The following is a 27,345-nucleotide window of genomic DNA, read 5'->3' on the forward strand; positions in this document are numbered from 1 at the left end:
AGTTTTATACTTTCTGAGCATTATAATAAAGTTTTTGAGCTTTGTTTTAAAAATTATGAGTTTTATTATAAAGTTTTTGAGTTCATTCACTAAAATATTAAGCTCAAAAAAATTACAATAAAACTCAAAAAAATTACATACAAACTTACTTAAATTTGAGTTTTGACGGAAAAAAATTAAAATATAACTTATAAACTTTAATAAACTCAGAAAAAATATACATATGCTCAAAAACAAATAAAATTTGAGGTAATAAGCTCAGAAAAAATACAAAAATGCTCAAAAACAAGTAAAATCTGAGGTAATACCTCCGATGTATGTTCCTTTTTCTGGCTTACTCGGTGTCTTTTGTTTGAAGCAGATTTGATAAATTTGATGTTGAATAGACACGCCAGTGGTATTGGCGTGTCTCTACCCTAAGACCCGTCCCTTGTACTGGCGTGTCTTTCCTTCACTCCATCTTCCAAAGTTTACAATTTCATACTCACTTGAAACACGCCATTGGCAATGACGTGTTTGTTCCGTATTCCAGGTTTTGAAAATCCGAGCCTACGTGGATACCATTTTGACAAATACTTTCAAAACCGACCCAAAAAGACAAATATTTTATTTTTGAGCATTATTTTAAAAATAGATTTCCAAAAAAGCACCCAAATCCGGCTGAGTTCTATTTTTAATCAAAATTTATGATATAGTTTGACAATTTTACCCTTATCCAAATCAATACTATATATTAATTCCAGAAACCAAGGGACTTCAATGTAATTAAAAAATCTATAGAAATTAATTATACTATATAGTTTTAAATCGATAGCACCGTGTGATGTACCTGATAAAGGGACCTCAATGTAAATATTATATAGTTCTGGTTAAAAGTATAATATAAAGATGCCTTGATGAAGAATATTTATGGAAATTCCATTACATTAAATTAAAGTAATTAAATTTAGAAAACACGAGAATATAGTGATTTTCTTTAAAATTAACATGCCCCACTTATGAAATTAATTAGTATCATCATAGAATTATACATTAAATTAAATGTAGTAAAAGTAATATTAGCAGCAATAAGATTAATAAAATTAATGGTATTAATGTGGGAGTAGTGACAGTTATAATAATGATAGTGGGAGTAGTGAAGTAACTACGAATGTAGTGAAATTAACACGGGTAACAATGAGAAAAAGTATGAACAATTAAATAACCAATTGGCGCAAGAAAATATTTTATTTATTTAAATACAGGCCGGATAAAATTAACGGGAATAATGAATTTAACAGAAAAAAAAATAGAGGAATTAGTAAAAGAAACAATAGTAACCACGAGAGTAGCGGACGTAATGATATTAAGAAAAAATGTCGTGAAAGTAATAATATTAATAGCGGGGTAGTGAACATGTCTCATAATCTGAAAATAAATTTTACATTTCATCATAATTACAAGATATGCCGTATAAAGATATATTACAAATCGTAAACGTGTGAGTTAGACAACTCCAACATAGTTTATTTCATTGAAAATAAAATTTAAAGGTAAATAGAAGTAGCACGGGCGAAGCCGGGCACCAAACCTAGTTAACTTGATTATATACCCAGTAATCACCTCCTTACCAACCGTAATCACAAACACAACCACCCACCACCCACCATCAACACTCGACTACATCACCGACCAGCTCAAATGTCGCCATGGCACTCCATCCCCTTCGTCAACCATGATTTCGAATCCCCCGGGGTCCTTCTTCCACATCTTTTTTATATCTCTTCAATACCACAACTAATCATGGCAACATCAGCCGTCAACAAATCCCACCAGTAGCCGCCGAGTCACTATGACCACCACCTCTCTAACACCACCCATCACCCAACTATGGTCCATAAACCAACACCAACACCAACACAAACACCGATCCAACGATACCCATTGAAATGATACAAGAAGAAGAAGAAGAAAGAAAGAAAGTAAAAGGGAACTTAATTGTATGTAATAGCTAGCGCATAAGTGGATTTGCGTGGTGTTCGTCGGCAGCGTCGGATTAGTTGTTGAGGTTGTTATTGGCGACAGTGCTTGTAGAGCCTTTTCTTCCTTGCTTATTTTATGTAACGGTGGGGCGAGGGTTTCGCAGTGTTGGATGATTTTTTTGGCTTGGTTGGTGTTGTAGTGGGTGGGGCTAGGATTGGGATAATGTAGCTATGATGTTCTTGTCTATTAGCGAAGGGAGCCGCAGATGAGGAGGCAAGAAGGTCGACGTCGTGAAGTGTTTATGCGGTGGTGGTGGTAGTTGTGGGTGTTGATAGGTTAAATTGATGGGAAACATGGGTGGTGGGGAAAGAAAAGGGTGCTAATGAGTTTAAGAATAAGGGTGAAACGGTCAGTTTGTCTTATTTTTTGCCGGAATTGCAATTTGGTATTAGTTTTGGAAGAAATTAGGATAATAGGTATAAGTTTTGAAAAAAAGTTATCTTAGGTATAAAATTTGAAAAATGATATTATACAAGGTATAAGTTATCAATTTACCCTAAATTTTACTTATTTAATATTTTCTCCATCTCAATCATTTGTTTACGTTTGATTAAAATACCCCTTACCATGAAAAAGAAAAAGGTAAACAAATGAATGAGATGAGAGTAGTTTTAGGCTGATATATAAAACGACCCTCCTAATTATAGGTCGAACATACAAAACATTTTGTAGAAATAAAAGTCAGATACCCCCCCCCCCCAAGTTACAAATATCGGCGGAGCCGCGATTTTGAGACTACAAAAACTATCAAACTTTCTAGTTTTAGGATCTAGCCCTATATGTATTCCAAACCTTGCTCCGACCCTTCATGGATACATGAGCAATGTCGCTCTGGAATGAAGGGGTATCGCCCATCAGCCATTGTAACGCTTCCCCGGCTGCATCTTTTTCTGCCTGCTTCTTGTTATTACAGGATTGTCCCACAAATTCCAAACCATTGAACGTTACAGTGGAACGAAATTGGTTATTTTTCAGCTGTCTGGTCTTATAGACAGGATTTCCATGCCCTGCTCTAGCAAGCAAAGTTTGCAATTGATTCTTTGTATTATCAATACCACTGTCTTTAGTATTAGCCTCTGCGTTGGTTGCCTTTGTTGTTTTTTTTGAGGCTGTTGGTAGTTGGCGATTATACACAAATCTACCCTCACAACGGTCTTCTGCAATTAGCATTCTTACTGCAGAGAGGAGATCAATAAAACTGTGGCCGTCCAATTTGGGGTCCGCGAGCTGAATGATAGAACGATAAATAAATGTGAGTACCCGAGAAAAGTTGTTCAGTGGTCACATCAATCATAATGGGTTTGCTTGCAGGATCAAAATTGAAGAGGCACATGGCACACACAGCATAAACACAGGCTTAACCAACACCTAGAATCAGTACTTCTATGACGATTACCAAAAGGGGCTCTAGTCCCCAGTGGAAATTGAAAATTTCGAAAGTTTTAGTTTCTTAATTTTTTTTTTAAGTTTATGTTATGTCATTACTCGTTCACCCTAACCAACACTTAGAATCAGTACTACTATGACGATTACCAAAAGGGGCTCTAGCCCCCAGTGGAAATTGAAAATTTCAAAAGTTTTAGTTTCTTAATTTTTTTTTTTATGTTTGTCATTACTCGTTCACCCCGCTGAAAATTACCGCCCCTCTAAATGCAAAACCTGACTCCACCAATGTTTATGTAGTCCCTATTGTACTTGGTGGTCAGCCAAAGTCATTATGAGACTATGACCATTAATTTCAGAAAAACAATATACAGTAGCTACAACCCTTTTATAAATGATCATATGAAAATTGTATTTGGAAAAATCAAACATGGTACTTTAAATTGTATATGGAAAAATCAATAGTCAAAGTTCACCTTAGTTGATTATCGAGAAGTCGTATGGGATGAAGGGAGTACTAAGTTTCCCATTCACATTTAAAACAAGATAATCTGGTGGAGCACAGTTTACCTTGCTATGAACTAGCTCATCCAACTCCCTCTTCAGACTAAGATAAGTGTCTGATAAGTCGGGTTTCATGAAGAATTCCAAGTATCCTCCCAACATTTTCAGGTGCCCATCCTGGAGAAAACAAGCATTGCCAGCAAATATGTAAATGGAAAAAAATAAGTCACTCATAAACAAAGAAGAAATTTTTCTATTTTACCACTCCGCCCCTCGAAATTCTTCCTCCAAAAAGTAACAACGCCGAATCTGACACAGCCGTTGAATCCCTAAGGAAGACTGCATTGACTTTCATCTTCTCATTGAAGACAAGCCATGGATAAGGTATTCTAGGTTCCTGTGCATTTACTGAATTCTGTCCAAATAATATTAAATTGGTAAGAGAACCCTCATCAACTGTCATTATAAAGAGCATTTGGGCTTAATGCAGGATTCTTACCAAATTCAAAAGAACCTGTCCATCCTCCATTGTTTTAAGCATTATTGACTTCTCTTTATTCTGTATTGCAATACCAGCAACAACTATAAACATAAGTGCAAGTATAATTTTACATAGAAAAACTTTCAACTTCGACTCTTCTTGCCAGTTAGGAAGGAGGGGAGCCGGGAGCTGATTAATGCAATTTAAGGTCAAAACTAATTGTGGAGGTTTAGTGCCAAAATTTATATTCTGAGGTCAAACAAAAGCGCAATCAAAAGCATAATACTTCATAACTAACTATAATGAAACCAGCACTTGTCACATACCACAACTGAGCAAACACCAGGGAATAGACCAGCGCATATGATTGCTCGAATAAGATGCTCATCATGACTCCATTTATTGGACATGTCCTTCTCAGGATCAACAAGACCAGTATCATTGAGCAAAGAAAAGAACTGCCTTCTCAAGGAATCAATGGCTTTTAAGGTCTGAAGAGAGAGAAAATTTGTCCAACAATACTCGTGACCAGATTGACGCTTTTCAGCATCTTTCCATCCTTCATATGCACGAACAAGGGCAAGATGATCACTGAACTCACGAGCAGAAAATTGGGCTTTAGCTGACTCAGCAAGCTGTATATGCAAAGATAAAAACATGAATTCTGGTTCTGCAACATTTGCTAGGCAAATAAGCAATTTAGGCTCTCTGATACAAGTTTATGAGCTTCTACCACCAAAAAAGAGGAAAGGGCAAGAAATAGAACTCCTTAAGCATTGCCAATACTAAAACAAGTGACATGTTTGCAACTGCAAAATTGCAACATAATGTGCCATTGTTTGTGACACTCCATAGGATGAATCAATAACATGCAACACAAAACAACCATCTCATTGCCAGGTATAGAATTTACACACGAGCACAATGTAGGACATGACACTATCTTTTAAGCAATTTCTATATTAAAATATAAACGAAGGTAACTTCACAAAATTAATAGGGTGTTGCTAAAATAGGTTCAACAAGTCTAAACCCTATATGAAATGTTTTCCCTCAAAAATGCATTTCCCTAAACAAGGAACAAATGAGATAGATTTTCTTTCATTAAACCGTTTATTTTTTTTTTATTTTTTTTATTAGGTAAGAAACTAAAACCGTTTATTATTTTGCATCAAATTATATATATTTTTTTAGGGTTATTTAACATGAATACTCCAAACTATTGTCACTCTTCTTAAAATACTATGAGCTTTGATTTAACTAGTAATATACCCAACTATTACATGCATTTGCTTTGAATAAAATTGCCTCCTTTTTAACCTGGAGCAACAGGTAAACCTTACACAGGATCCACAACCTCATCTTCTCCCACCCAAACTCACCTCCATTACTGTCCCACCTTATACCCAACTCCCTCCCTTTTTTATACTCAACTTTCCTTCAACCCAGAACTTCATCTTCTTCATTATACTACTTCCCTCATGTATTTTTTTTCAATTTAAATCACCTCTCTGGCTCTCTCTACCATTACAACCTATACATCACCCTCTTAGTAGCTATTACCATCCATACATCACCCTCTCAACCACCACCCACACCATCCTCAACCACCTACTGCCCATTTTTTTACCACCGCCACCCATATTTCGCCACGACCACCATTCTCCACCCACAACATTCTTAACTACCACCACAGCATTCTCAACCATCATTCACCACAACCACCCATATTTCGCCGCCATATTCAACCGTCGACCACCATTCTTCACCTTCGCATCCTCTTCTACACTCCATCTATAAAATGGAAGTCACGGCCAGCGCTGCCCCGCCTTCCTGCCGTTGGACGCCGTGCCTCGCCTTCCTACCGTCGACCACCACGACTGCTACCTCGTGCATCCTCGAATAGTCCTTCCTCTTTGTCGTCGTCATGTACCCCTCCACCAACAATTGATTTAAATTTATAAAACCCTAGATCCCCAAATCAATTTGGGGATAAATATTAATTTGGGGTTTGGGGAGTCGTGGAGTGGTCATTATGACGGTCGATTGTTGAGCTTGGGTGGTCCGTGATTTGCGCATAAGTTATGGGTGGACGGTGACAGTTGTGATGTTGATTTGCCGATGATATTGGTAGTGTATGTCATGGGTGGGTTTTTAAGGATAATAAAGGGAGTGACTTTGGTTTGATAGATTTGAGAAGATGATGACAGGGAGATAACAAAGGTCAAAGGTTGATGAATTACTGATGTTGATGGTGATAACTGATAATGCGTATAATATTTAAAAAAAAAAAAAAAAAAAAAAAAACTGCTAAACAGGTAGCAAGTTACCTTAGTATAATACGGGAAGAGAGTGTTAATACTATAGTTTATTGTAAGTTAAATTAAAGTTCATAGTATTTTGAGAAGGGGGGCAATAGTTTGGAGTATTTATGTTAAATAACCCATTTTTTTAACTCTAAACTATTATCTTTTAATTAAAATAAAATAAAATTGGTATAAAGTTTATACCTGGCAAATCGCGAATTGCTAAAAGCGAATTCTATCATGTTGCTTACTAAAAATACATATAACACACATGACACATTCTATAGGAGCGAATTGCGAATTGGTAAGGACGTATTCATAGCGAATTCGGTAACCATATAAACTATAAACCCATAAATTACAAATTGCTAAATTTTGCAATATGAAATGTTCAAAATGCATTTCCTTATACAAGGAAACAAATGAAATTAGATTTTCTTTCATTAAACGGTTACGAGTATTATTTTCATCAAATTATATTTTTTTTTTCAAACTCTAAACTATAATCTTTTAATTAAAGTAAAATAAAATTGGTATAAACCCATAAATTACAAATTGCTAAATTTTTCGTTGATGCTATTAATTAAAGATTTAACGCATACCTACCTGCACAAAATAAAACTTAAACTGTTATTATTAACTTCGTGATAAAAAAACATTTATTAAAAGAATTGAGAAAAATTATAAACTGAAATCACTAGCTTTGAGTAAAGAAAACTTTATTAATATACACATTTCATGACATTACTCAATTATCTTGATTAGGTTTTGGAGATCGATTTTCTTCAAATCAAAATAAATTGCGGTGACATGAAAATTAATGAGGTGTTGATTTAACCTATAACTAATACAGTATAACGTAAATGACCCTCTCTCCCTCCTTTTTGGCTGACACATCATGGAAAGATGAAAAAAAGGCAACCAACAGAAGAAAGTGATAGATATTAAATTGTATTTGGTGCAAAAGTAGATATAGAATTCCAAAACAATGGGCAATGAGCAATATAGAAAACTGAATTACAAACAGCAATTGCCAGTCAATGAGCACAGATAATCAACTTACATCCTTCTTGTCAAATGGCATCAGGAATGGGTCTCTGACACTTAAGCCAGCAACGACAGTCATTATCGGATCTACACATTTGAATATAGCCCCCAATATGAGCATCTTCCCAAGTTTGGGCTCCACAGGAAGCATGGACAAATTTTGACCTGCAGAGTAATAAGCCACGCGACACATGAAATGCTTTGTCTAGCAATGAGTTGTCCATATCAGCTAATACAGGAACTAACGATCGTGAGGAACTAATAGAAATACAGCAGTAACCACAATAACAACAACAAAAACATTACTCTCGAGGTAAGGGAACCAGATGTACATAGCTTTACCTCTCACCCCACTGTTAACAACGACATGTTTACAGATGACCCATAATTAAAATTGCTTCAAGAATTGCATTGAATGACAACTATTTCACAATAAAAAAGAAGCGCATCCAGTTGGCAAGTATTTGTTTTCTTCAATCATACATCAAGACCAACCAGCAACGTTTTTCCTTCGCTCCACTGGAAATGGAAGCTAAGGGACCAATACAAATGCAAACAGCTTATCAACTTCATACCAAGAACAGTTAGATTTTCATTTTCATCCAAAGCTCCAATAGTCTTCAAATAATCAATGGCATTTTGAACCTGTAATAAAGTAATGGTAAAATAAATAAATAAATCAGTATACACAACATCAAGGTGAAATGCAACGCTGCAGCTTCTTCACAGAGACCAAGACATCTAACCTTATTGCATAAAGCTCTAAACACTAAGAAAGGGAACACAATTAAGAAGCAGACCAAATATCATGGGAGAAACAGAAATTTATTACCGATAATGCCTCTGGTGCTTCCAAAGCCTTTGATAAAAAGTCGGCAATACTACCAAGCTGTAAGCTTTTTATTTGAAGACAAAGAGACTGCAGGGGTGTCCGTAATAGTTCTGGAAGCTGATAGTCGATGAAAGCATCATAAACATAACGTGGGTAAAGATGATAGCATTCTCCAGGTTGAACACGACCTGCTCGGCCTTTTCTCTAAATTGATCAGGAAAAATGACGTTATTACCCATGAGGCACTAAGTACAACAAGACTAGCAACAAAAAAGCCTTATTGCCAAATATAATTTGTGGATGGCTAACAAGAAACGCCAAATGGAACCATAATTGAGACCAGAAGTTCTAGGTGACAATAAATAATAAATAGTTATAATCAATAAGGAGTAGTAAATAACATAAAAAGAAAAACGAACAAAAACAACACAAATTTAGAGAACACAAACCATGGAACTAAACACACAGAGTTGACGATAAAGATATGAGTAGTTCTACGACAACAATAACAAGAAGGATAAAGTCAAGTGCAGAAACTGAACATAATTACTTTTCGATGGAAGAGGAAGTTGTAGAATTTAAAAATAACAAAGAATCAATAATCTGAGACTTTGCTTGGAGCGCTGTGAAGTTAACTTTAGGAAACCTCTCAACCTAAAGCTTTATCTTCTCCAGAAGAGTAAGAGGAAAACTGCATCCTTCTCAGATACCATACCAAGACCACCTAATCTCATTTCTATAACAGCAAGTCCCTATCTTCAATTAGAGAATTTTCTTCATGTACCCTTGCTTTTCTGAATCAACACTAAAAGCAATTTTTTTAAGGTTCTCTAGTTTGAATTATACTAGTATAACATTCTTTCACAAATTTCTCCTTGAATACTCAATTTTCGAAAATGATCCAGAGGTTACCCAACACGTTGCTTGATCAAGAAAAATGTGGGGGATGAATTTCCAGCATATCATAGCAACTCCCAGGCAGCTTCTGAACCATTACGCTTGCCATGTAAGGCCATCAACATACTTCTTGCACCGCTTGATTTCTCTTCTCAAAGACCACACTCTTCATTTGATTTCCATACAAGTATCACACTCCCACAGCGTACTAGCAAATGGACAATGACAATAACATATGCAAGCCATTTTCTGGCAGACAATGGCATAAAGCACATTATTTAGCAAAGTAAAAAGCCCTAGCCATGAAATTATCAATAGTAGCAAGTCCATTTTACAGAGCCAGGCTCAACTGAAAGACTGTCTTGGCATTAAATTAGGGTGTACAAGTATAACCTGTCTTGCCCAGTTCCTTGAAATAGAGCCAAAATAAATTGAGCAGCTGGACGTTCAGGCCTGAGCCAGTTCCTTGAACAGATATTGATAGGGTGTTGGAGGTCTCGACTTTCGACACTTCACTTTGACTATGAGTCGCGTGTCCGACACCCTGACCTGTTGGACCCCTTCACGACCTTATAACACGATGTGATGCGACAGTTCGATACTTTATGCTGTCAACAAACATGAACTTTAAAAAAAAAAAAATATAGAAGTGTCTGCCACTCAACGTTGTGTCGTGCACGCCACTTCAATCGAGTCTCGAGAGTAAGAAGGGTTGACAATAAGTTTAAATTGTAGAGACAGAAGTTGGAATCTCAGGATTTTAGGCGGAGCGGAAGTAAGAAGGTTAGTTTAGCATGGTTGGAGGCATGGAAACCGGGGGAACTACCTTAGAAAGAAAATAGTAAAAGTTTCAGAATATTTTTATACGTAAGGACTTATTATTATCCAAAAGGACAATCAACTGGATGGAGATTTGGCTCATATCAACAAAATAGGTTGCCTAAGTGTAAGACAGCCATAATATTTCAATGGGAGATCCATCATTGACCCACAGATTAGAACCGCAGCCCACAGGGTAATTAGACATGCACCGTTGTATGACAAGGGAAGAACCAGTTAGAAGGCTTGAAGAATGAGCAATTGATAAGATTGTGCCTAGCAAGGGAAAAACTAAGAGAACATAAATAAAGTTGTTTGAAATTGATAAAGGCGTACTTAGGTTGAAGAATATAGTGTTAGAAAGTGCGAAGTGTACGGAGAGAATTTGAGTTATGCTGATGTTTGCCTCTATTATTTATATTTTCTTTATCATTTTTTTGTTTATTTCAAACTTTTTTCTTTGAATCACTTTTATTTTTTCCAATGTTTTGTATTGTATCTCCTCTTGATTTCATTTCAACTATATTCATATTTTCACCGTTTTTGCTTCATCTTATATTGCATTTCCTTCACCTTTACATTATATTCGTAATTCATTGACGGTTCCATACCACGATTCATGTTACCCGGCCCAAATTGAGTAGGACCTAACCCTTTGTAGAATTTGTTGTTTTAGTTATCATCATATTATTAAATCTTTTGGTCACAGCCGCACACTCGCAATTTTGTTTGTCGCAACCTAAACTCGCTAAATACATTTAATATCACCTTAAAAATGCGGTAAAATGTGATCGCGATAACTTCCAAATCTTTGATAACTTAGTCGCGAATCGTCGCGGCCGATATTAAAGCCATGGTTGTTGTATAACTATATTGCTCATTTCAAAGTCAAGAATCTTCCGCCACCTAAAGTTATGTTTTTATCTTCTAAAAACAAAGAAAAGAATGACACGAGGCAAAACACCAAACTAAAGCTTTGACCACTTGGACAAAATTCAGGGAATTCAGTTAAGGTCATATATACAAACATTAAAATAACAGACACAAAAATGTTGAATCATCAGTGAATCAAGTAACAAACACTTAGAGAAAACAAGAATAGATATAGAGAAATAAATAAGAGAATTCAGTTAAGGTCATTTAATCTACTTAAGGAACATATTTTACCTGCCGAGCAGCCGCCTTAGATATCCACGTTGGTAGCAAACAAGGAGTATTGTTCAAGGCATCATATGATGTCTCTTTTGCTTTACCACAATCAACAACAAAGACCACATCATTTATAGTGATACTTGTCTCTGCCATGTTGGTTGCAAGTACTATCTTTCTTACTCCATCAGGAGGCCTATCAAATATCAGCCTCTACAAAGATATCAGAAGAAGAATCTGTCAGAATATAAGCAATACTTCAAGGCAGACATTAGAAATGATCATAAAAGACAGATAACACTGAGGACTATCGAAGGGAGAAAATCTTTCCGGTTATGACTGTATTCTATTCTCTAAACAAGGAGGCCCTAGGATCGAGAAATCCATTCCCTTAATACCCTAGCTACAGCAATCCTTGATGACACACCCTTGGTGTCACCGAAAAGACTTTTGATCAAGTCCATTAGAATTGATCCACAAAGACATCAATGTGATTCAGACAATAGCAAGAAGTTGCGAAAACATGAGGTTTCCACCAGTCATATTCAACCTCAAGGAAACCATAGCCACCGCCATTTGTACGAGTAAATCTAATCAAAAGTGTAGTCACCCATAATTTTGCCCTTTGTGTTTTCCTACCACCATCTCCACAAATTGGCCATCAGAACTCAACGGAACTATTATCCATTCTCGTTACTATTAGTTAATGCTAAATTTGGAGAAAAATTTTGTTTTTTCAGATGTAAGCTGATTCACATGATTTTACCACAGACTTCCCATTGTGCTCATACATTTAGATTGTACTACTTATCCAAGAAGATTACATAATTATCTTTCCATATTACTTTATATATAAGAACAGAGTACAAAAAAGAAGACAGGGATTCCTATAAAATTGCAATGTTCTCACTTTCCTTCAAAGTAAGGATACTGGCACCACCATATCCTCGATTCTCAATTCACATTTCTGGAGCTTGAAGTTATACAACAAGCATTTTGAAACAGGAAATTCTTATATTCCTAACATGCTAATATATCGATGAGCTTAAAGGTTTATAGAATCATAATTAGCGCAAGCCACTATAGGAGTAATTAGATGTGACTAAACTCACAATAGCTGGAAATATGCTACTGCCCCGAATCAAATTAGAAGCACCCCATGTTTAGACACGCTACATGATTAGACATATCATATTCCAAATGTTTCCAACATATCATAAGTTTATGTAACCTAATTATTTCCGTGAAGGGAGGCAATATCATTAAATCTTGGTAATGGTCATGGTTGAGGTGTCGAAGGTTGCTGTCTAATCTCGCATAATACCATCCAATATTACTCGGACTCGCCGACCCGAACACACATCGGACACAGTGTAGGAGTCATACACTTAAATTTAATTTTTTGTTAATCAATACATATTGTTACGATGCAATTGCCACTTGAGAATATCCAAGAGTCAAGGCTTAAGAATAAATGAAATAGCAGTTAATATACTATTGAAAACGTATAAAAGAAACCTTTCAACTCTCTGCCAGAGTGCTGGCAGCTGTATATCATTGAAGTACTCATAAAATTTACTATTACCATAGTAAAGGAGAGAAGAAAAATAATAAAAATCCCAACTTCCCATACCCTCCACCAGCCCCACTATCCCATAAACCAACCCCATCTTCTTATTCCCCATGCATTTTTATCATAGGAGAAACAAAACAAATGAAAATATATTCTCTTTGCAGTAATCTCTCTATGGCTTCCATGAATTTTCGATATCATGGTCGCGTATGAACTCCAGTGAAGCTGTTTCCTCCCACGATGGAATCCTCTTTTGTTTTCTCCCAGTTATTCATTTTCATGTTATAACTCATTCTCTTCTCTTCTTTCTACACCAAGTGTCCGATTCGTGTCGAATTACAGCGAGTCTGACACATGTCACATGTCGTATCATGTGTTGTGTAGTGTCAACAAGCGACACACCAAATATATGATACCGTCAATAATGTCTAATACGTGGTTGCAGAATTTTTTAAAAACTTTACAAAACGATCGCGTTTCGGCGTCACATCCTTAATATAAAATACCAATCTAAGGCCCTTTCAGGAGAAGAGGCAGCGTATATTAATCCTACTTAGAATTATTGTTTTATTTTGACATGTAAAATGATTCTTTCAAATTACCTGTTCAGAACTAGCCATGGAACCATAACATGCTAGCACCAATACTTTGCTTGGGTCTCCAAGTAAAGGATGAGCTTGGAGTTGATCCTTCAAAGAATTAATGTCTTCCCAACCAGTCATAAAAACTAAAATGGCCCCAGGCCTCTCATTTTTGCATATATGGCAGAGCACATGCTCAATGAGATTAAAACCTATTGAGTCAGGATTCCAACAGGACAAAGAATCTTGAGTACGATGACTATACCCAACGAGATCAGCGCCTTCTACTGACTCCTGCTCCAAGTTTAGAATGTGTGTCATTTGAAAAGCAAATTAAATAAAGACATTGTTCTAAAGGTCCCAGAAACATTCAGACCTCCACTGCAGAAGCGATTTGGCTTTTCCTCTTTCTTTGAGTTTGTTTCTGCATTTTCCATACTTTTTCTCGCCCATAATCATCAATCTGATTGAAAGGGGTCAACCTATATTGAGTAGTTTCCAAGATATTCTCCAAAAAATGAGCTCGAACAGGATATGTAAAACCCTGAAAAGTAAATATAAAGATATAAAAAATAAGGTAGAAATTATTAATTCATAGGTTAGATCTTAATCATGTAAAATAACCAGCCAGTCCTTTGTCACAACTTACTCCCATATACTTAATTCTAGAAATCAATTAACGACAAAACGACACCATCACAAGAGTGCTATTTGCTCGTTAACTTGCACACAATCCATCTTCAATACAGAATTGGACATTTTTACCAATGATGGTGAAAGCTCCAATCTCTTCTACGTACAATAGGTCAGTACACGAAAATAAATACTCCAATTACCAAATGAAGAAAATGAAAACGATTACTCTTGCCTCTTGGGCAACCGATGCTATTATTTCATGAAATGGAGACATATTACTAGATATCACATTTAGGATGTCCCCTTTGACTAGAGATCACATGTAATTCAATATTTTAATCCATGGTCAAATACAGAATGGCATTTTGAGTTCCATGAACTTACAGGAATATGTAGCATAGGAGCTCCACCAAAATAGGAGGAGAACAATTCAGCATTCATAGTAGCACTCATCAAAATCAACCTCAAATCAGGTCGTCGAGGTAGTAGATCTTTTAAGACAATAAGAAGAAAATCTGGCACACATATGCAACTGGTAAGAAACTTGTTGCTCAATTACTGATCTTAGGAAACAATAGATAAACACAAATCCTAATATTACCTTCATTCATGCCCCGTTCATGAATTTCGTCAACGATAACATGAGTCACGCCTCCTATTTCCCTGTCAACAAGCAGCCTTCTCAACAAAATCCCAGTAGTACAGAATAACAGGCGTGTGTCCCTCCCTTTCATCCCCTCTAACCTTACTTTGTAGCCAACCTGTCAAATAAATGAAAAAAATTAATTGTATAATTATATTTTGAAACAATTCTGCACTTTGCAGTATATCTGTCATCAAAGCAGATAGATTGACAGTTTCATAACAGAAATCTACTCACAGATTCACCCAGATCTTCACCCCGTTCTGCAGCAACCCTCTCCGAAACAGACATAGCAGATATTCTTCTCGGCTGAGTACATATAATGCTACAACTGGCTCCACGAGAAGCTTCAATTTCAGACTCTAAAATGTATTGAGGAAGTTGAGTTGTCTTACCACAACCAGTTTCTCCAGAGACAACTACTACCTGCAGAATTTCAGCGGACATTCCATAATAAGAACTCCACCTCCCAGATAACCATCTTCTCATATGCAGTACCATGTTAGCATCCGACACGGTTTTTAACAAAAAAAATCGCAATGTCGAAGGAAGATCACACAAAGATGCTAAGGCAAAGAAAAACGTGAATTGGGGAAAAAGGTGTGGTTGTAAAACGCATTAACAAAACAAAGCATGAGCAATGGTAGTATTTCACTATTTTGTCTTGGATCATTCAAAAAGAACTCATTAAACTCAGTTCGTCCATTGCAAAACTAACCATGAATGAACTTGATTTGTGAAAGACATGTGGTAAGACAACTCAACCACCTAAATATATTTGTGCTGTCCCTATTTGACTAGAGGTCATATCTAAGGTGTCCAATTAGTATAACCATTCGGCCCTCCATTGTAAGTAGATCGATTTCTTCTTACTTTGTTATATATTGTTATGCATGCATAAGATCTTGTTAGTTTATGACTAAACTAAATTTATTAAGTTATTAGAAGTGTCTAATAAGAGGTTAATGAATCTAACAGATTAGACTACTATAATTGGGTTAACTTTTGGTGCGAGAATTGACGGCAAAAACTCGTTCATCAAAATGGCACCGTTGTCGGGGATGGCGTTAGATTGCACTTAGTTAGTTAAGAGTCTTAGGCTTAGTCTTTATTAGTTATTTGTGTAGTTTGTGTGCTTCTTTTAGAGTGTGTGTGATTTTCGCCTTACCCTACTGTGTAAAAAGCACTAGGAGTCTTACGGTTTGTCAAGTTGCATGCCGAGGAGGAACCATCACGCTTTGCTCTTCGACTCCGAACCCGAAAGACTTTTTAGAGCCTTAAGGAATAGGACCATTGCAAGGGTTAGAACCTCTTCTCAAGCAACTATGGACCAAGCAAACTCACCCACCCAACCTCTCATTGAAACCACGACTCAACAACAACCAAACAACACCATTGATCCTCTACTAGAAAATCCAGTTCACGATCTCCAAATTCCCATAAATACACCACCTCAATCACCACCTCCAAATATACCAATTCCACGACCACAAATGGCGGCTCTAAGATATCACAACCGCCTAAACCCAGATGTCTCTTCTTCTCCAATCAACTTTGGTACCTTGGATCCTAATAACTTCGAGATTCATCCCGCCCAATTCGGGTTGATTGAGAGAGATAGCTTTCGCGACAATATTGATGAATATGCTCATGCTCATCTTCGGAAGTTCAAGAGCAAAGTAGCGATGATGAAAAGAAATGGAGTCTCCGAGGACACGTTGAGGCTTATGTTGTTTCCATTTTCCTTAAGAGATAAAGCGGGCTGGTGGTTGAACATTCACTCACCAAATAGCTTAACAACTTGGGATGCCTTAGCTAAGGCTTTCCTAGCCAAGTATTATCCTTCTTCAAGGACCGATATGCTCCGGAATGAGACCTATACATTCTAACAAGAAGATGGGGAGTCCTTGGGTGAAGCGTGGGATAGATACCAAGACTTGATTGCTCGTTGTCCTCACCATGGAATCCCGGCTTGGTACATTACCCAAACCTTATTTCAAACTTTGTTACCAAGAACCAAATAGATGGTGAATGCTTCCGCGGGGGAAGGATTCGATCATCTAGGGGATGAAGAGGGATCGGCCCTTATCAAAAAGATGCTTGATATGGAATCTAACTATGGGTCGAGAGGTAACATGTTGAGAAGAAATAGCCGTTATCCACAAGAGAACTCTTCTAGTTCAAATGTCGAAACCAATGTTAAACTTGATCTTCTCACAAAGAAACTTGAGCAAATGCAAAGGAATCAAGTGCACCAAGCTAGTGCCTCCCATGGTCCACCAATGGAAGAGGTCATTCCAAATTCTTCTTGTGAACAACAACAACAACAATGGCTCCCGCAAATTGCGGGGTAAGGGGGGTCGGATGTACGCAGCCTTACCTTTGTGTTAGCAACACAAAGAGGCTGTTTCCGAATGACCCAAGATGAAAATTGCGTCGAGAACTGCATCAAAGGACCGCTACTTCACAAAAGAAAGAAGGGCAGCCACTTTAGTGAGCCATTTTGATTTATTCCATTATAATCCATAACCAAAGAGTAATGAGTCTTTGGCTCCATTGGAAATATGGAAAGTAAACGTCATACACCATAACATGTTATAAATTGGCCTCGCCAATTAGTTAATAATTATGGGAAAAAAAGTCATGTAGCCTTGTTTACTTTGGTTCTAATGGACAACTAAACTATGGTAAGTCCACTCACTGATTACACTATCAATGTACTCTATGATACGAATACTTAATACGCATACACAATACGCACTTTTCATAATGTAATATGGATACATCAAACAGAAAATAATACGTCTTAATATGAATACCCAAAATTAATGACGACGACGACGACGACAACGACAACGACAACAACAACAACAACAACAACAACAACAACAACAACAACAATAATAATAATAATAATAATAATAATTAATTCCCTAAGATGAGAAACTTTGCCTAATCATTCTATCCCAAAGGTTTGTAGCATGACTCCTTAATTTTAACCCTTTGGTTTTAATCTTCTGATAAGTATCACAATCTCCATCACCTTTGTTCCTATATAGTAATAGGATAAGAGTGATCTTTCTCTATTTGAATTGCCAATATAAGATACGAAATATTGCATATTGATATCAAATTCTTTTTATATATGAAAATCCAATTGGAGGACACCAAGAGTGTGACGCCCATATACAAAAAAGACACCAAAGGGGTGCGCAGCCGTATACAAAAGGAGAGCATAAAGATTAAGCTCTCAAGTTATCATAAGTATTCTTATCTAAAATGGGAATGTCAAGTTCCTGACTCCAACTAAAAAATAAGCTCATAAAATGGAATAGTACCGCTAAGCGTAGAAACAAATGTCATTATAATTCGGATGGTTCCTTTTGGTCCAATTACACCACAAACGGCCCATCTAGTAAGTTGTTCTGTTATCTGCCTCACTCTTTACTTTCTTTAAAAATAGACCCCATGAGTCTGGATAAGTGCCGTGTCAGTATTAAAGTTCACGACTGAGAGAATCAAGAACTCCTTAAGCAAAGGAATCGTCCATTAAACATGTCAAGAAACCTAGGTAAAGGATAGTTCCATATAATAACAGAAATGAACTATAAAGTGTAATAACAAATACATTAAGATAACTTAGACAAGGAATATGCACAAGACAATTACGTAGCACATATTTTAATAGACATGTAAATGCCATCGTCGCAGAATTGCTATGTTGGAGTCTAAATAAGGGCATTGGAGAGACACACTGATGCATGCCAAAACTGAGATACGTTAAAGTTAAAGCTAAAACAGCTTATGATTAACACCTGATTCTCTGAGACGGCTTTCAGCAGAGCATCTCTTTCTTTGTGTGCAGGTAGACTTCTTCGAAACTCTGTCATCTTCTGGCCTTCTGGTGAATTCTACAAGTAAATAATTCAAATTCATACGTCACATGTAGCCAAAAAGCCTTTTTATTATATCCTGCTTTTCCCCATCATCCCTAGTTTTACTTTACATGTTTCCGCTTATTAAAATCTTTTAAAGGGTATTGTTAGACAGAATTTAATTGTGGCAAAGAAAAAAAATTGTTTACAAAAACAGTGCCCCTCCTGTGGATGAGGCACACGCCTTCGCCTTACTCCTTGAGGCGTAATAGCACGGTGTGCCCCACCGATTTTGGAACTAATAATGCCAGCTGCTGTTTTAAGCCCACAAGATGGAGTCCTTGTGCGAACACACTTTTAGATATAAGCTGCTGGATTATTCTTTTTGTTTTGTTGATTATCGTTCCTGAATATAGTAATCCACTAGATGTCACAATCGCTCCTAAAAATATACTTGGGTTGAAAAAATAATTATTCTGAAACTGATGTTTCTAACATCATGTACGTTTTCTACAGTGATTTTTAAACATTAATTAACCATACTAATTCATCTGTTTTGCCTGGCTTTTTACACGCAACTGTACAGAACCAGGATGTATAAGCTACAAGTTTCCATCCTTCAACTGCAAGCTCATATGACCCTAAGCTGCTAATATACAGAGAGTACATTTTGTAATAAGAGAGATAAGTGTTGGTAATCAGTGAGCTATCATCAAAAACACACTCAGCGTACAAGATGACCAACTCAAGTGCCTGCTTAGGCAAATTTGAAAGTAATTGGCCAAGTATCATCAGGACTCGTAACATAGATAGATGGCAACTCAAGCGGAATCAATCCTTTACCGAGCTAATGTGGCAAGAACTCACCACAAGAAAATCATACTTTCAAAATGATGTCCAGATAAGTGTGAAAATTTTGGAAAGGTCTTGCAATAAAGGAAAACATTGTTTGAAAAACTGTGATAAATGATGATAATCTACCACAAACATACCCATTAACAGCAGATATTTACTTGATATACTTTGGAACCAGAGTTAATGTGGCAAGCTATATTGCTCGAACTCTTCAATATTACCTCCCGTACCCGTGGTCGAACACTCGACACTCGGAAATGGGTAGGGCACTCGGCCTCATATTAGACCAAAAACATGAATTTATTTCATAAAATAGCCGAATTTGACACTTGGACACGCACCCATGTCCAGGGTTTTAAAATCTCGATATCGGTCGCGGTGTCGCAGAATCAGTCCTGAACCGCTTGTCGCGGACCATGAATCGCTTGTCGCGGTCGATTTTTGTTTTACAAGGTTTTTTAGCAATATTTTATATCTATTATATTTCTGATGTTATATTATGTTATATTATTTTAGAGAGCCTTAATCCCAAAATGATTTGGGGTCGGCAAACATGAATCATCCTTTAGAATCGTCCATGGGTAAACGCAAACCTCAAAAATGCGAAAAAATAGAAAAGAAAAGGTGAAAAACAAAAGGGGAGTAAAACATAATACAAAAGACAGGTAAACTTATAGGTTTTAAAATCGAAGTCCGGATTTCTTTTATAAAAACTTAGAATTTAAATCGAGAATAAAGATTAAAACGATTTTGAAAACCGAAATAAAAACTTAAGGGTCCGGAATACCTTAAAAGTGAACCAAGTATTAATATATAAGAAAGGTGTTGGTAAAAAGGTGTAATAAATCCGAAAAGAACAAATAAATTTTAAAAATTAAATAAAAACATTAAATATATCGCTAAAACAACATTTTAAAATTGTATCGGGATGTTGGGACCTTGGGAGTTAAAATGGCTACGTATGGAAGCTTCTCGAATGAAATTAAGCTTGAGGGAGTTTGAAAAGAACAAAGAAAAATATACCCTACATTGATCACATTAGTTTAATATATATACTGGAGTAATATTTATTTACCCACCTACCCATTGAGCACTTCACTCAGAATTTGACAAGTGGCACCCACCCATCCACGTCTCTATTAATCTTACCATATACAATTCCATCTCCTTCCATCAATCATCATACACATTAAAAGTAGAAAAACAAGAGCCGTTGATTACCTTTCATCTCCTTCATCCCCATGATTTCATGTCTCCACAAATTCGTCCCTATCATCTCCTTCACAGTTCACCACCTCCAAGCTCTAAGCTCGGACTTGTACCGTATTCAAAATCAATTTTTAAGGTGAGTATATGTTTTATCCCTTACTTATCAATTTCTCAAAATCTGACAAAAAAATCTCCCTTGATCATATCGGTGGGTATCGGAACGAGTTAGGGGATACCCGAATCAACTCGGTCTACTCGACCGATTTTGGCCCATTTTATAAATGGCCGATATATCTCGCTGTATCGTGACTCGGCAACTAACGAGACCGATACATCTCGGCCGATACGAGAACCCTGCCCATGTCAGACACTTCTACGAAGTCCGAGCAACATAGGTGGCAAGAACTCACCACTAGAAAATTGTACGTTGGAATTGATGTCCAAATAAGCAAGAAAATTCTGGAAAGGTCTTGCAAGAAAGGAAAACATTGTTCAAGAAACTGTGATAAATGAGGATTCTACCTACCACAACCGTACCCACAAATAGCAGGTATTTACTTGTCGAAGACCACTAAAACTTGAACCTAAAGCTTTTCATCAATTGAAAAAGTGTAAGCTCCCTAACTCTGGGTAAAGTAACGACTAATTAACTCTCTCTATAGCCATGCAGCTTAACTACCAAGAGAGACATATAAGTGGTGATAGAGTGGCAAGTCTAGTAACTAAATCTGACCAATTCCAACGACGTCAAAATAAGAAATGTAGCAAACTCAGTACCCGATACGAACTTTAACTTTATCTTGTGCTCACTTCTAAAGGAGCATTCTTCAGAGTGGAGTAGATGTACATGTTTGATAATTTTGTAAAATACTGGCTGATATTTAAGTTCCACTCATTCCCACCACCATCTTGAGTCTTAACCCCCTTTCCTTCTCTCAAAAGTTCTCACAGTAAAAATAATAAGGAGAAGGCTGCATGCTTGATTTTAAAAGAATGGCCATAATACCGATTTGTGAAGTGAGTCATCAAGGTTTTCAAGGTTACCGCGACTGCATTTTGAGGCATCTCGGGATTCAAGATCAAATCAGAAACCGAGATTTAATACCATGGCTACATATGCTTGTTGCTCTGGCCGAATGGCACTTTTTATGGGAATGAACCATTAGTAGTATTGCTTTTTGTTGCTTATATACGGATTGTACATTCTTTTCTTCATCTTTACGCCTCCTCCTTTCAATCTTTTTCAAGTACATGGTGTAGTCAAGAATCGAGATTCATTTTTTATTTGAAATAGTAGTCAAGATTCTCTTTTGATTATACAGTAGGTGTGTTTTCTTAATTTCGATCACAAGCAGAAGTATTTTCACATTGGAAGACTCTTTACAGTAGGTGTGTTTTCTTAATTTTGATCAGAAGCAGAAGTATTTTCACATTTTAAGGCTTTTTACTTAATAAAAAAAAATCGCCTTTTTTGCAGTTGCAGCAAACAAGACTGACAGGTTGACTGACTCTGAACTCTAGCTTGTGGTACATTTATTATTGATGTTACAGAATGATGTGTGTATTTTAACGATCATACCCAAGATTTGCGTAAATTATTAACAGCCACAGCTGAGTGCAAGTAAGATATGTTTAAATTGATGGAAGAAATTGAATACAATAAAAAGGGTTGAATCAAACCTTACTAATAAAATGTGGTTGTAGATTGAATCAAACCTGCCAATCTTGCTGCCGTTTCTGCAGCTGCTCACTTTTCACCCGCAGGATTCTCTCCTTTCCCGCACTCATCTTTACAGAAGGCTGAGAAATTCTGTATGACGCTTCATGGTTACCCAGAGACACAGTGCTATTTAGAACAGAAGAGTTTGGTAAAGCCCCCTTGATGGTTTTGTGAGCAAGGTGCCTCCTTAGAAGAATATCGACATCCTTTTGTAAATTAAATGGAAGTACAACCTGGCGTTGACAAATAAACAGTAATGATCAATGACAAGGGTTAAGAACTCCATAAATAAGTAGCATCCCCCTCGTGTAGTAGCTGATTCATTCGTTTATAGTAATAAAACCACCGGCCAATATAATATTCTTTAGGTAGGAAAAAAAGAAACTGAGAGAGAATAGAGTCCATGGCCAATACTTGGAAAATGAACTTCCCCAACTACATAGAACATAAAACTTACCTCCCGTTGTGGGCGCTTGTCGTCCAAATCATGGCGATAATTTGGTAAGGGAACTTTACTAAACACGATCACTTTTGAATATTGTCGGCTGCCAAAATTACACGAAGATCATTATAATCCATGCACCACATAATGACAAAAGAAAGAGAAACTATGAACATTTACCAAAAAAAAAAAAATCATCAACGAATACCTATGAAGACCCATTCTAGTTGCCATGGTAGAAAGTTGCTCAAAATCACGCCTATCCTTTCTATCTTTAGAGACCACTTCTTGTTCATCTTGGTTGCGAAGAAGCATAGTCAATTTCCATTTCCACTCATCAAGATTGTCAAGGGTTGAAGATCCCTAGCAACAAGAAGTCAGTATTTTGACAAGAATTATTGTTTCTAGCCTGATAAGTGACATGTAAGTCTATTTATATGAGATAAGTAACTTAAACACCAAAGATACACACAGAGTTCTAAGGCCTTTTGAATAATAGCATTTGGTTTATAAAATGAAGTGGAGGGAAACTCTCCCACGATATAGTCTCCTAAGTTTCAATTATCGTAACCACCACTGATTTTCCATAAGCTCCCAACTACATATTGAAAGAAACATACATAAGATCCATCAAGAGAGTTTACATGCGTCTAATTTGTCAGACAAATGGCCTTATTTATTTCTCTCCATCCTATTCTAACTTATCTTCCTCATTTCCTTGGTGGGCAGAGTCACATTATCTTTCATATTTCCTTATTTGGACATATAAGGAAAATACCCCTCACTTACACCTTCCTTCATTCAAACTTCAAAGCCATGAGCCATGAGCCATCCCACTCACTCATACCATCTCTCACCTCAGTGTCCTCCATCCTCCGCCCTCTTTCCTCTCACTTCATCCCTTACCAGAAAGTCGACAACCACCACCACCACAACTACTCCTCTCAATTTCAATCGACCATCACACCTCCTCACACAACCATGCGACGGCGAGAGCGTCTCCTACGCCTCCCCTAGTTTGTAACACCCTCAACCACCTCCTAAAACCCTCACCACCACACTATAAAGTATACACTCACCTTAACTCTTAAAAATGTATCTAGGGTTTTGGGGGTGGAGGAATGGGAATCCAATGTGGGGGATGGATTTTCAAGAGTTGAGGTGAGTGGTTCATAATGCAGGGGCAATTTTTGAAGAGGTTGAAGCAGTTTCCGAAGGTGGAATAAGTTGTTCGGGGGTGTTTCGTTGTGATGACCATGGTTTCAAAACACAATAGCGATCGCGGTAACGGTGTTGCCAAATCGTCTTCGACTCGCCCGCCGTGGTCCATGTTGCGGTGATATTTTATATAAAAAGCTTTTGTAGACATTTAACATCTATTGTCTATTTCATATTAAGTTAAGATTAAATCTATTCCGAATAATTAACTTGGCCAATATTATACAATTTTTTAGTGCTTTTCATTACAAAGTTTAGCCAACGCAAGTTATAACTGGGTCATCTCGGGATGCTTAACGGGTCGGGTCAACGATACACGTTATAAATCGGTAGTCTCGCCCAGAGGCGGACGCAGGATTTGAGGAATGGGTAGGCACTTTAAGAGAAAAAATTACAAACGATATTTATACATAAAAATTCCATTATCGTCGTTAGAATAGTAATATAAAGCCATCATACGAGCATAAGAATCGGTCATATTGGAGACTTCAATCTTATGTCTTGCACAAAAGCTAGAAAATGTAAGAAGAAATTTTTGACTTCTGTTCTCAACCCAAAAATGTATGCTACACTTTTGGTTTTCATTATCAATCTACAAACAATTTTCCGTTTTCATTATGTGTTAATCCCGCTTCTTGTATCCAATATTTTTTTTAATCAATCTACAAACACAGTAACCAAAATCTCCCAAATTACTCAACCATTCAACATAATAATATCCAATTATAAAATTCTTATTATTGGTAAATTGGTAATTGGAAAATGGAGCCATATAGAACAAGCCAGGGTCGTCCTTGACATTCTGGGGCTGTGTGACATTTACTCGTATAAGATAAGCCCTTTATTAGCGTTATACTTTGTATTTCTTTAAAGAAAAAAAAAATAAGCAATTGAGTTTTTTCTGCAAAAAATAAAAACATTTATTAGGTGAAAAAAAACACCCCAATATAATATAAACAAAAATTTGTATCTTCAAGTATCATTCACTTTTTAGTATCTTGGTGGTAATTTGTCAATAACCCACGTAGGGGCAGGTTCAAGCCTTGTTGCGTGCTAATTTATTTCATTTTTAAAAGTAAGTTACTATTAAAAATATGGAGTTGCTGCGGATCAAACTAGGGATGCTTAGAACCAGTGACAATAGGACAAACCAGCTGAGATCCAATCTTTGTATGCATTAGCATGCTGTTAATTATTATGTGTGTTTTCTTCAATTTTTTTTTTTTTTTTGCACGTGTAGGCAAGTGCCTACATTGGCCTACCCCGAAATCCGCCCATGGTCTCGGCCGATTCTTTCTTTTTATTAGGGTTTTTTGTCAAAAACTACCTTATATTTAGGAGTATTTGTAAAAACACTACCTTACATTATTTTTTTTGTTTTCTACTACCTTTGTTTTCTTTATTTTTGGTCAATAACTACCTACGCTAAGAGTATAGACAGATTTGATCAGTTTTTTGGCTTTAACCTATATCAAATGACTCTTTTATGCTTTAATCTTGCGGAGAGCCGGAGACCCGATTTGGGGAAGTCATAATGTACTTACACTTAACTTTAGTAGATGTTCGTGGTTATTATTGAAATATGAAAACATAAATTTTGCTTATCTGAAGCTAAAATGGAGTTTGGACGCAATTGGTCATTGTTGTTTGATATTAAAAGAGTCCTGTGAGATAGGTTAATGTTGCTAAATTGACCAAATCTTGCCGGATCCTCTGAATAGGTGGTTTTTTACCAAAAAAAAAAAGATAAAACAAAAGTAGTCTAAAGCAAGAAAAATAATATAAGATAGTGTTTTTACAAATACCCATAAATATAAGGTAGCTTTTGACAAAAAAAACTCTTTTTATTAACCTACATCGTATCGGCACCTTCCAATACCAGGCCGAGATTTTAGACCATGGTGATGTCGGTGTTAGGGGAAGCCGTAACTCTCCTATAGGACCGTCCTATAGCATAGGACTGGTCCAAAAGGAGAAAAGTCCAAAGTTAACATATAATTACATTCATATTTCAGTTTTATTTTGATTACCCGATATCTTATAATGAATACCGACATATTTAAATATGCAAGTTATCAAGATAAAGTATTATGTTACCATAATAAACAATTTTTGTACACATTTATTAACTTACTTAGTTGGGCTTTGTGCCATTAGGCTAGTCTTTTGCTAAAAATGGTCCTATAGAACAATTATTTGGTGGTTTTAGGATGGGCTGATGGTGGTGGACTGGTGGAGGCTTGGTTGCGGTGAGTTGGGATTAGGTTGGTGGTCATTGGGGCTTGAGATTAATTTGGTAGTAGCTGAGGCTGGATAAGTGGTGTATTAGGGTGGGGTTGGTAGCGATTGGTGATGGTCTACTGTGTTGGTGGTTGTGGTAGGTTGGGATTAGGTTGGTGGTCATTGGGGCTTGAGATTAATTTGGTGGTAGCTGAGGCTGGATAAGTGGTGTATTAGGCTGGGGTTGGTAGCGATTGGTGATGGTCTACTGTGTTTGTGGTTGTGGTAGGTTGGTGGTGAGAGCTAGGATGGGATGACAAAAGGCGTGCCAATCAAATATCCTAAAAAATCATTCAACACGGAGAAGCGAACAAAAAGCAATAGCAAAAGAAAGGAGTAAAGAAGAATAAGATGCTAACCCTTTGGTGACCGGAATCGCAATCTTTATCAGAATCATTATCTGAATAATCATCATAAGCGAAGCGCCCAACGTCCTTGGGCTGCTGGAACCAAGGAGCTGATTTCAGATTGCTTTGCCTGGAGGAGAGCTTAGCATTTTCCAAAGCGGCGGCCGACAAGCGAGTAAATGATCGAAAAGGCGGGGGTGCGAGGAGGGGGTTAGGTTTGGCGAATTGAGGGAGAGAAAAAGGAGGGCGAGGGCGGAAGGTATAGAGGGTTCTGCAATGTCTAAGAGACATGGCGAGGTGAGTGGTAGTGGTGCGGAAGAATAGGGACGAGGTAGTCATAGTCTCCGTTCTCCGTCCCACATTCAGGGATTTGTTAATGGGGAAAGGTGGCCTGAAGTCTGGAGAGGGGGATGAGGAGGGTGGATGAGGTCATGAGGAGGATGGACAGTTGTAGTCACTTATGGGGGGTTTTACTTAGGTTTAAGGGTTCACTAGCATCCCATGTTTGAATATTTTTATTATTATT

The 27,345-nt window shown here is 36.9% G+C and overlaps 1 protein-coding gene and 1 non-coding gene across 3 annotated transcripts; both read right to left on the reverse strand.

Annotated features, from left to right (window-relative positions):
• Nucleotides 1-2,468: 2,468 nt before the first annotated feature.
• On the reverse strand, nucleotides 2,469-27,272 carry LOC141647804 (DExH-box ATP-dependent RNA helicase DExH3). Of its 2 annotated transcripts, XM_074456137.1 has the most exons (19): nucleotides 26,832-27,272; nucleotides 23,183-23,337; nucleotides 22,990-23,077; nucleotides 22,529-22,765; nucleotides 18,689-18,784; nucleotides 15,111-15,299; nucleotides 14,832-14,991; nucleotides 14,615-14,745; nucleotides 13,971-14,138; nucleotides 13,616-13,888; nucleotides 11,459-11,653; nucleotides 8,576-8,779; nucleotides 8,319-8,388; nucleotides 7,760-7,908; nucleotides 4,717-5,025; nucleotides 4,409-4,468; nucleotides 4,172-4,324; nucleotides 3,976-4,086; nucleotides 2,469-3,249 (listed from the first exon to the last, which is right to left on the reverse strand). In XM_074456137.1, the coding sequence occupies exons 1-19, from the start codon at nucleotides 27,156-27,158 to the stop codon at nucleotides 2,785-2,787; spliced, it is 3,540 nt and encodes a 1,179-aa protein (XP_074312238.1). In that variant the 5' UTR covers nucleotides 27,159-27,272; the 3' UTR covers nucleotides 2,469-2,784. The 2 variants fall into 2 exon arrangements, with proteins under 2 accessions (XP_074312238.1, XP_074312239.1); XM_074456138.1 differs by lacking the exon at nucleotides 18,689-18,784.
• Nucleotides 16,733-16,839, reverse strand: LOC141650853 (small nucleolar RNA R71). Its single transcript, XR_012546865.1, has one exon. It is a non-coding gene; the product is annotated as a small nucleolar RNA R71 (small nucleolar RNA).
• Nucleotides 27,273-27,345: the final 73 nt, after the last annotated feature.

The sequence above is a fragment of the Silene latifolia genome, chromosome 3 (genome assembly GCF_048544455.1).
Source record: "Silene latifolia isolate original U9 population chromosome 3, ASM4854445v1, whole genome shotgun sequence".
In the NCBI taxonomy this organism is placed as follows: Eukaryota; Viridiplantae; Streptophyta; class Magnoliopsida; order Caryophyllales; family Caryophyllaceae; genus Silene; species Silene latifolia.